The following is an 11,920-nucleotide window of genomic DNA, read 5'->3' on the forward strand; positions in this document are numbered from 1 at the left end:
AGCTCATGAGATTTTGTATAGAGTAATAAGGGATATATGAGCTTCTGATAATTATAAGCAATATATCACAAAAAGAAAGCCTGCACTTATTATCCGTATCAACTAACCACAACTGTAAGCTTAATTAACAGAATTAAACCATCACTTGCTGGCATTTCTTTCTTTAACTAGAAAAATATATTCATAAACAGAACATACAGGGAAAAAAAATTCCATTTGCTGTGGACGATAAGACAAGTGAAATTGACAGTGATTTCTCACACCTCACATATTTGTTATATCTTACCTGAAGTTGCTAGACACAGTTTGACTCAACCACTCCAACAGAAAGGAAGTAATAAATTAATGTACAACTGGCATTAGAAACTTAAGTTTTATTTGTATATTATCCATCAACTCCATTACTATGATATTTTAGAAAGTATCCAGTGATTATTTTTAATCTTTCTTTTCTACTGACCATCCACTCAAGTATGTGGTCTCACTACAATATCTGAAACCACAACTAGGCACAATATTTTTTTTTTACTTAATTTTCATTTAAATTCCTCTACATGTGTATAAAATGTGCTGCCATATATATAATAAGAAAAGTTAATTGTGGGCTGTTCCATAAAATTACATCTTACAGCATTTTAAAAGGTGAAAATGGGTATAAGCTCTTGGACCATGATATCTGACAGACTGAGTCTTGTTTCACACATAAAATAGCAATAAAAAGAACCAATAAAATGAAATTTATACATTTTAAAATTAAGAATAATATCCTTTCAGTATTCTAAGGACGTATATTAAATCACCCATTACTGTAAAAGTATTTTACAAAAAAAAATATATATAAAAATGTGTTCAGGTATCTAGTTCAAAATAAATTTATATTCGTTGACTTTAGAAAAATTTTACAAGTATCATCTGCTTTTGGCTTTAGTCTTACAATATTAAGTGTAATGTAAGTCTATCGACATTAATGGTCCAAGCTCTGCAAGCATACAGGTGTGCTGGGAAGGACATCAAACTTTCAGATATATGTATGTACTAATGGCGCCAAGACAATGAATTATCACACAATGGTGATCATTAATTTTAAATAAGCTCGCAAGTCTTCTCTTGAATCTGTCAATGTTTGTGTGTTCAAAATTCAAATCCAACTATAAAGGATGGACTTGAGAGCATAGGGAAATGCAAACCTTGGTACATTCAAATGGCAAGGACGGTAAGCTACATACAATGCACATAACCACAAACACCTGGATCAATCCAGCAGTACCCAACTTCAATTAAAAATCAGATAACTGTTTTATCATGCTAGTCTTCTGATCATAACACCATTTGCATGTAAAAACACACAATAATGGTGAAACAAACTGTACACTAGTCATAACTTATACATAAGCAATCATTCCAATCAGCACACTGAATTAGGACTAATAACAGCTGGAAAAATACTAAACTTGGTGATCTTCTGGCTCTGATTACATGCATACCAAGTTTAAATGTTATACTTAGACAATATGAATATACTGCATGTAAACTCCATTATTTGAAAAATAATACAAAATTATAGCAGAGTGCTTGAAAGAACTAATTATGCAAATGATTGTTCCAGATGTTTTCAGACTTTTTAAAATGAAAGTCCTTTTATTTTTGCAAGTTCCTTCTAATTATTATCATGGAATTATATTAATGGTAATAGTTACTACTGATTAAAGTCCTTTGTTAGAATTATACTTCATGTGCATCTAAGTAGCCATTCAAAAGGAGGGAAGGTTGTCTAAGGAAACATTACTAAATGACAACACGCATCACACCCACAAGGCAGCAAGGAGATTTTAAGCCTTTTCCAAATTATTGTATTTTGTGACCATCATATATAACCCTCATGCTGCTTGATCAGCATTAATTCTCTTAATCATTGTCCTTCCATACATAGCTGTGTTAAAGCCTCATAATTTGTAAAATGGCTGTACATTAACATTTTTTTACATATCTTGAGATCTAACAAACATCTAACTGAGAATATTATAATCTTTCTGTAATCCAGCTTGTTAAATCTTGACTTATGAAGATAAGTCACATGAGGCAATGTGTTTATTGTATTCGGAAACCAATCTGTGAGATTCCACATCATGAATATGCTCTCCTACTAAAATACTTTGCATACAACATGAAATATCAGAATTTCCCAGTCTACAATTAATACCTCTGCTTACATAAACTAGGGAAATATTTGTAAATGTTACATAAGTGATACAAATGTGACCAGAAATTTTAATCATAGCATTTCAACAGATGATCTTACCTGTTCCATACTACACATTCTTCTCAAGGTACTATCAGCTACATGCAGCTTTTATGTATACACTATTATTTACAAAACATTAACTTGAAAAGCATGATATATTGGACAAATATAATGACCAATTCTAGAAACTAATTCAATTTTCTTTGTAAAATATATGTTATCCCCTACCTTCCAAAGGAATTCAACAAATCACTGCCAACTCTACCTTTGACTCACAGATGGAAAACTGGAAAATAAGTATTCTGTGCAGCATCTCAATTCTGAAATTACTTTAGATCATCATTACTTCAAGTACCTCAACTTAATCTCTTCCACTTCACTGTTAACAAACATCCAACCTAATATTGCATGACATTACATAACCTCAACAGTTGATAAATCTTTCATTGGCACAAAAAACTAAGTCAACCTACTTCAGTGACAAACCAGAAACCTACCACTAGACATGAATAGCCTTTAATACATCCAGCTATAATACTTGCATGGAACAAAAATGAATATTGGTTTGTATATTATCAGCATTGCTGCATTTAGCATAACCATAAAAAAAAGTTTGAGTACTGATTAACCCTTTTACAGTTATCAAATGCTTCAATATATGTTTTAAACTCTACCAACTTGCAATAGTTGAAAAATGGACTGGAGTTCTATTGTATAGGAAAGCAAAATATGAACACAAAAACATCTTGCTGAGTATCCATTTATTGGACCTGAACCAGCAATCAGCATCTCAGAAAGTGCTACTAGTGGGCCTCAGGAACTGCATTTACAGAAAGACCAGGAATGTGGAAGTCCACACCTGGACATAAATTTGTGAAGTGGTTCCTTCAAGAACTTTCTGTCAAAAATAACTACGGGGCTATTGAGATTAAACAGGATGACAGGAGAGTTACTTAAAGGACACCTATTCAAACTGGGACTGGTAAACAGACCAGCCTGTGACAAATGTCACAGCACAGAAGAAACAGCCTCAAATGTTCTATGTGACCTTGAGGCCTTAGATGAGTTAAGATCTTACAGCCCAAATCACACTTTTTGAAAACAAGTGACTATACCACAAGGCCCCACTAAACTAACTAACTCCCTGGTAGCAGAACCTGCAGGTTCAACACAGAAAGAGATGCACAGGTCATGAACTGCCAACCCTTCATTCTTTCAAGAATAAGTAAATAAAATCAAAATTAAAAATGGCAATCCTTTATACGGTGTAATTTCTTGATCCTGAACATAAAATATAATTAAATTTTCCAAATTCCTCAGAAATTAAGAATGTAGAAATGAAAACAACTCATGGAACTGTACACTAACAAGCAAAGAAACAGATTAAAAAACCTCTAATCATTTGTAATGATTTTCTTGCAATATTGCATTAAGTGTCAATATATTTTATACAACATGTGTAGAATGTTAGTTTGATTATTCACTGTTCAATGTATACACTAAAAATTATCATACTTCAGCTGAGCCTAACACATGACAGATGAAGATGCACAAAGGAGATGGGGCACTCTTCATTTTAAGTGAAAGACTCTATGAAACATTCTAATTACCAGAAACAGCACATAAAATCTACCACCAAAATATAAAAAAATTAAGAAAATGTTTAATTAATTTCAGAATAGTATGTATAATCAGAAATTATCACTTCCACTCGTTAATGCTTTTTCGTTAAAGAGATTGACTTCATTTCAATAATGTTTAGATTCTACTATGATCATCACAAGGTTAGGAGGAAACCTAAGTTTCTTTTTTAAATTATCCTTATATGGAAAGGATAACAGTTAATAAACTGATATGCTACAACATGAGAACAGTCACACTGAAGTTAATGTGTAACTGTATTACACATCATCTGAATTCCTCTGCTCTTGCAGCCTTCCTAAAATATGTAGACTGGGAATTTGCACACTGCCCTTGCTTTGTACTGGAGAATTATTTAATTTTGTAAGTTCATTTCATTTATTTTACAAACAATTAAGAAATGTATTCAAAGACAAAGCGTATAAAGCTTTAAAGATGCACAAAACTACCCACCTTATTAAAAATTTCATGATTTAAACCGCTCTGCAGTCAAACATAAATGGCAACAAACACTCCCTACCCTTCCATCCCACACACACCCCAACCTTTACTTTACCACCCCAATATTATTTGATGAGGAACATAAATCATGAAGATCTTCATTATGTAATTCTCTCTATCCTCATCTTTGCCACAGTTATTGCAAAACTTTATTACAATTGTGTACAACTACAAAAAAAAAATAAGAACATGTTTGTGTGATTACACATACAGCAGGATCTAGTCACCTGACCTTCGCAAAGATTGAAACATACAGGAAGCACACTTATTAGCAAGACAAACACACTGCCTCATATGCACCTGCTCTACGATTAACAGCCCAATGTGCTTCAGTTGGTGTTCTGAAAGTCTACCTTCTTAGCACTTGGAAGACAAGAATGCTAATTATGATGGGATAATAAACATCCCAATGATCCAATATAAGTACCCCCACCATTCTAGCACTGGCCCATACACGTTATTCACACCCGTGGACTTGCAATAACAGCTTTAGGTGTCAGATTTTATACACACAGACAAAAAGTAACAGAAATTTTTCAGATCAACATCGATGGGGCAGTGCTAAAATCCATGTATGTTCTTCCTTTTATTATAGCACACATAACATCTTTATACTATGGAAAAAAAAGCACTACATATAAGGCCTTCATTGTGTCAGACTCATTTTACAGGGTAACATAATGGGTGGAAAATGGGGATTACAACTCCCAGAGTAACATTCACACTTCTCTGCAAAAAATTAAGTGCCCATCTGTCCACTGTATCTTGGCTTATTATATTGCCAAAGATATCAAACATGTCTTTGTACCAAGCAACTAAAAAGTAACAAAATGTTGATAAAAGAACTGCATATTGCTGTCAAGAGTTTTCAGGTTTCATGTGTGACATAAGGAAATTGCCTCTGAATGCTTCAAGAACGCAAATTATTCTTGCTGAGAAATAAGAGTGAAGAATTCCATGCTAATTAAACACCTCATTTACATTCAAATTAACACATTTCAATTAAAACTACAGACTGAAACAAGAATATGATTACCTTATTCCTAATGTTTTAATTAAAAAGTTATTCAGACACTGCTTCAGTTAAGTTTCCATGCCATATTTGAAGTTGCTTTGATGTCAAATATGTCTGGCATCCTTACATATTAACTCTACAAAAAAAGCCAGATACAGAAGACAGCCAAAGCAGCGAAAAAAGAAAAGTGGTTAAAATATTACCTAAATTCTACACGTTAGTTGCCAGTTATTAATAAATGTGCAAACAAAATATGTCGCATTAAGAAACAGAAAATATGTTAAGGGATGATGTTCATATGTGAACTCATTCATTCACATGGGCCACAGGATGCTTAAAAAACATAAAACTAAACCATATGCTTTCAAACATTATCATACTTTGGTAAAACTATAAACCTGCAATTGAATTCTCACTGCTAGTAATATTAATATTCTCCATTGACGTGAAGGTACACAAGAAAGTAAAGGAAACAAAGTAATATATCCCATGTGTATTAATAAGAGATATGACTGGCCAAAAACCAACAGTTAAATTATTAAGTCTATGTCTGAGATTCTGCTGTCTTCAACAGAGATGGCATGCGTACAAGACACTTGCAGGATAAAGTCAAGCTGTTTAAGGCAGTCTCACTTCCTTCAAAAACTGTGCAATCAAGGTTCTTAAACAAAGCACCGTCTGCATAGAAATGGTAACGAGAACCGTTTTACAAAAACAATGTCCCAAGAGTCCAGGAACACAGGAAAATTGTTTTTGGGACAAGGAGGTGACAGAAAAATGTAGAAGGAAAAGCTGTTACAAGACATGTGTTTCCAATCTCAAATGTTAGGCATTTTTTAACTAGGATGGGCCATTATGGCACTACAATCTATATTTCATTAATACTTAAAGTTACAGTAATGATGCCATGTTAACATAACAGCGAATGGGAAATGTGTTTCCAGAGTAGGGGAACATGGTATTGAAGGAAACACAACATGCAAAAAACTAGAAAAACAGCAACTAGCGATCTGTCATATCAAGATGGCAATATTGCAGTAACTTTTTATTACTGACGATGTAAAGAGTATAGCGTCATTAATGGCTTGTCCTAGATAAAAAATTCCAACCATTGATAATGAAAATACATAATTTGTAATAACCTTTCCCCCGTACTTGTGGGTTATAGGGACACATCACTTTAAAAATAGGTTAGGTTAGTTGTCATTTATTGAAATAAAATATATTAACTTTCAAGTATATGTTATTTATCCACACACATTAACCTAACCTAACCTATTTTTAAAGCGATGTGTCCCGATAACCCGCAAGTACCCTTTCCCCTCATTATACTTTTTTGTAATCTTCCAAATAATACAGCTCTCCTATGGCTCTGGACTCATGGGATACACTGTATATCACTCTACACCACCTCTGTTGAATATGTTAGGAAATAAAGCAAGCCCCTGACCCATTCAAGCAATGAAGAGTCCACAAAATGTCAGTCCAAGCAATGATGGTACAGATGGCGATGGAACAGCCCCTATTCCTGAGCAAGTCATGTGACAAAGACGTGCAAAGTAGATTGTTCTCTTTTTATATTATGTTTTAAAAACTGATTGGCTCGGGACTTGAGAAGTTCTTCACATCTTAATAATGCTCTTAAATTATCATTAACACCACCTTAAACTATTTGTATTCCTCTTCTTTGTTACTTACTTGATTAACAATCAGATTTCACTTAAAACTCCAGAATGTTTTTAGGTGTAGCTAATCACTACAATAAATGATAAGGATTATTTAAAACTCAAAGAACTACAAAAAGAATCTTCCCCATTGACATTTAAAAAATTACTTTTCTAAATGTTAGTGAGATCTTGAGGAACAGCTTCTGCAAGAAATCTTTTAATTTCTTTGCTTCCTTCACAAGTGATTTTTAATCGCATTGTTTTTAGTAAGTAATTAGTATTTTCTGACATGCAGTTCAGGTTCTAAGATGAATAAATGGCAGTGAACTTGGGGTTTCGAAAACAACGTTAAACCGATCTTCTTACGAAACACCATACTTCTGTTAATCCAGCGCACATCATACACAAAAAAAAACCATCTCTACCACTTTTCATGCTCTGATCCCAGGTATAAAAAGTATCGTGAAGTACCCAATGCAATTTCATGAACTACGTTAGTTTGTTCAATGAGTACATTACTAAGGCCGCTTTTATACAGCTTTTAACAAAATCACACATAATGAATGCTGTAATTATGGTTATGTTCTCTTGAAAATGCCAAATGAGTTCTGCAACTCTGGATGAATGTCCTCCGACAACATGAATGTCCTCCGACAACATGAAGGGTTGCGTGAGAAACATTCCCAAATGGAGGAAACTCATTGTTGATGAATGTCATAATACACTTTATGACTTTCATAATTACCACTGTTTGTTAGATGCAAGTACATTAGGAATTATAATCACTCTGTGAGATCATCACTCCTTGGTTCTCTAAGGTTTTCACTGGTTGATAAATTGTTCTCCTGGAACATAACGGACATCCTGTGGTATGTTAGATAATTTTCTGTACCTTAATAACTAAATCAAATAGGATACATACCACAATACATAGGCTGTATTATGGCAAGCTGTTATACTGCATAGAATTAAACTGTCAAGAATACCAGGCATATGGTCTGAGTATGTGGTGTTTCGCATCAAAAAGCGCCCATCACTTTCGTTTCCTGACTTGGTGATGGGAGTAGTGTGCAGGAAAGTTGGCAGTATCTTGACTGCCTGAACAGGAAGGGAGGTGGTAAAGAGTTGAGGGCCCTGGTGCTGCTTGGTCCCACCAGTGTACCACTGATGACGGTGGTGGAAGTGGGTGCAAGGGTGGCACCACGTAAGACTGTGGCACGTAAGAGGTTGATGGTGCAGGGAAAGACTGGTGCAACGTGGGGGCTGGTGGTAGCACCAGTGTGGGGGGAGGCGGGTGATGCAGAGGCACAGTTGGGTGCGGTGCACTCCACACCACTGCACCGCTGCTGGGGCCAGGGGGGCCCCACAGTATCTGCTAGCATCGCCGATTACGCCAGTGATTCAAGTAGTCCTGATAGCTCACCGAGATCTTCTCACTCTGGTATCGAGTCAGCTTGATTGTGCGACGGATATCAGGTGTCACAGTACCTTTGTAGCCACCCTTCCGCAGTAGTGAGTCAATCGTCTGGATCTGGTCCCAGCCTAAGGTAATGTATGATGTTCAGTGCCAAGGTATAAGACTACCAATTTCTATTGACTTTTAAAAACCTTAGAAAGCATCTCTAGTACCTTGTTCAGGCGCCACTTCTGGAAGATAGGTAGCAGTGCGTTTACTGCCTTTCTCGTTGTGAAATTCTATCCGAATCCCGTGGACACCCACTTCCCAATCCAAGTAGTCCGAGCCATCTTCAAAATGGCGAAGTATCGACACTGACACATGAAGCTTGGAGAACTCATCCCGAGTAATTGGGCTGAAGCGCGAGTCCTTGAATGCACTTTCAAATAAAGAAAGCAAGAAAGAAATTAGTCTAACCAATATAACACATAAATATTCAAAAATGTGCAAGATATGTGCTTAAAGATGAACTTTTGGCAACAGTATTATATGCAAACAAATTTTACAGATAATGAAATATTTAGTTTTTCATTTTTCTAATATAATACACCTCACATTAATGCTGCTCATCTAGATAACTGAAATGCTGTAAAATGTTGTGGATCCTTGCTGTTCAGCATCAAGGTACAATTCCATCTCTTCAACAGGTCGGTTTGTTAATATGTGCAGATAAAATAAGTCAGGCATGCTACAAGGCTGCATGGAACACCTTTAAAACTACATCACCTCCAAATTAATGGTGAAGAAGAACTACTACAGAACTCTGCTGGTTTCCCATATCTATACTTTGGTGGTAGACATTCTGCTTACCTTTCTTATATTCAGAAGGGTGTGGAATGTATGGGTTGGAGTCAATAGATTTAAAGAAGCATATCAAAGGAAAGCAGTAGCATGTCCAACAGACCAGTGGGTAAACCAGGCCGAGAGCCCTGCTCACCTGGTAACCGCATACTCGCGCAATCCACAGTGGAGGTTCATAGCATTAAAAGTGCCTATACAGCCTCGCAACCGCCTGTCCTTTCCAATCTTCCATGTCACAAACAGGGGGCTGTAAAGTGAAAAACATTTAATAGCTAATTAAATACAAATAGTTACTTTCTGTATATACAAATTAAAATATAAAATTAAACATAATAATAATAATTATGGTTTTCCATAAATATGTAACCATAAATCACATTTAAGAGGCTGCATGACAAGTATATCTTGTGTTACACATGTTTACGTTATTAATTACAAACAAAGACACCAATCAGGTTTTAACCTTGAAAACCATAAATGACCCACTTTCCACACAGCGTAACATATTAAACAAAAAAGAAAGTAACTGATAATGAACAACTGCACTCCAATTATAAAAAATTCCAATGTAGTCTTATCTTACATGAAATTAATGACGTTATCGCCCCGCACATGAAACAGAATCTGTACTGAAAACAGCTACTCACTAGGGATCGTTGCAGAAGTTTGGAGTTTTTGGTGGATCCAAGCTATGCAGATGGCAGTATAACACATCAAAACAGAAGAAGCACATTTCTGGATGTGCAACCATGCCATTTCGCACACCATTTGGAATAAGCGAAGTGCCATTACATGTTACACTAGTAGAATTGTTCAGCTTCTGTTTCTTCGTCCCACAACATCCAGCTGCCATCTTTACCCACACAAATAACAATGAAAATGCTATAGTGCGTTACGAGTGGAACTTTCAAAGGTGGCAGCACCATATGGACAAATCAGCTGATAGTCATCACAGTCACGTTGATTTTGAAGGCGCCTTGCCAGTTACGAATGTTTTGCTTCAGTCGCGACACGCTTTCGAGATACCATGACCAAAGAGTTACGAATTCTTCATCACAGGTTATCTTCTACTTGCCACACCGTGAAGTGTTGTAAAAAAACAGTATTTGTAATTAACTGAAAAGTGAATCATTGGCAATACTGAATTTCTGAAATGTCCCGGGTTAGTAGACAATAAGAGCGGCCTCTGTCCAAGCATTCAACATGCCAAGGACTCCGAAACGTAAGCACAACAGACCAAAATCTGTCATGGGTAACATAAACGTTATTGTAAAACATCATAATTTAAACTGTATAAAGCTCGGTTATTATATGACAATACGCATCCCTCAAAGTATCACAAAAGGCAATCTGTAAGCATTCGATTATTACTCAGGAATCTAAGATATAATTTCTTTGCTAAAATGAAGCTAAACAAGTTCCTTGCATTTTTAATATCCTTCTTGTGACACAATATTACTATATCTTTTTGCATGTAATATGACCACATGTTTCATTATTCTTCAAATCCAGGTGTTTTATTTCTGTACTCCAAACTGTCAATATTTTGAACACGACTCCGTCTTATGGGCAAAACCATTTAATTACATTTTTAGCCTTTTATTTAACGACGCCTTCTTCAATAGCTCAGACTGCATCGAATGAGAGAATGTTAGTGAATAATGAATTATAAAGGATGTGGAAGGAAGCGATCGTGGTCTAATTTAATGTACTATTACGACATTTGCCTGGACGGACTGAATCATTTTACTGACAGAATATTCTAAAAACGCTAAGTCTTAGCAGGCCCAAAATTAAATAATTTATATTAATTAAGAAATTAAACTTATAATAAAATGTACACTATATCTTTCTGACGGGCTTATCAATTCCGAACATTCATCCAAATCTTTATTCTATATAAATATACAATTCGGTATCCGTCTCATGAGTTAATCACAAAACTCTATGATTCTTAACTGTTCTTTGGTTTTTATTATTTAGCTTTGACTATCATGTAGATAAAGCGGGATAGATAAAGCGTTATAAATTATTTTTTAAATGAACTTTTGGTGGTTTACATATGTCGTTTTATTAGTTTTGTAATTTGTCTAACATATAAACCATACTAGTAATCAAAGTGTTTTAAGAAAACCAAATTAGGGTTTTTAGTGCATATTAGGGGCAGTATTTGGTTGCGGGCAAGCGGCCCGTTTGCTTGCGTCTGAGAATGGTGGCTTTTAGAACATCTGACCGGTCATAAACCCAGCTTGTACTGTACCTGAAGTTCTTTCGTATCGGAATGTGAAAGGATAAGGGACTATCACTCTTTGATCTAAATCCCATATTCATTTTAGCCCCCCTCGGGACCGAGCCCGCGGGACCCTGAAAATAATTTATATGGTCGAACACAATACACAGAAAGGTTCAAAAGTCAGAACATACTGGCTTTCCTTCAATGGCGGTCATTTATAATACTTAAAGTAAATGCTTATTAATTTATGAGCTTTTAAATATATTTTTATGGATAGACATGGAAATTAATTAGATTCACTGATAAAATCAATGAACAAATATTCATAAGTTTTTTTCTTTTCAAATGTGTTCTGATTTTTTGC

The 11,920-nt window shown here is 35.2% G+C and overlaps 1 protein-coding gene across 1 annotated transcript; it reads right to left on the bottom strand.

The window, feature by feature from the left end:
- Positions 1 to 354: 354 nt before the first annotated feature.
- Positions 355 to 10,235, bottom strand: LOC110831412 (nuclear protein AMMECR1). The gene is made up of 4 exons (XM_022067378.2): positions 9,971 to 10,235; positions 9,460 to 9,570; positions 8,696 to 8,901; positions 355 to 8,608 (listed from the first exon to the last, which is right to left on the bottom strand). Exons 1-4 carry the CDS (start codon positions 10,174 to 10,176, stop codon positions 8,442 to 8,444), a joined length of 690 nt encoding a protein of 229 aa, XP_021923070.1. The 5' UTR covers positions 10,177 to 10,235; the 3' UTR covers positions 355 to 8,441.
- Positions 10,236 to 11,920: the final 1,685 nt, after the last annotated feature.

This window comes from Zootermopsis nevadensis, unplaced genomic scaffold, assembly GCF_977971745.1.
Source record: "Zootermopsis nevadensis isolate Lab colony 2312 unplaced genomic scaffold, Znev_1.0 Znev_ptg000030l, whole genome shotgun sequence".
Lineage (NCBI taxonomy): Eukaryota > Metazoa > Arthropoda > Insecta > Blattodea > Termopsidae > Zootermopsis > Zootermopsis nevadensis.

What these genes read in the sequence shown, in the direction of transcription:
- LOC110831412 (XM_022067378.2), bottom strand. Translation starts at nt 10,176, where the DNA reads ATGGCAGCTGGATGTTGTGGGACGAAGAAACAGAAGCTGAACAATTCT. An exon ending in AACTTCTGCAACGATCCCTA is followed by an intron (nt 9,571 to 9,970) that starts GTGAGTAGCTGT and finishes TTCACTTTACAG; the next exon opens with CCCCCTGTTTGTGACATGGA. An exon ending in CGCGAGTATGCGGTTACCAG is followed by an intron (nt 8,902 to 9,459) that starts GTGAGCAGGGCT and finishes TTTATTTGAAAG; the next exon opens with TGCATTCAAGGACTCGCGCT.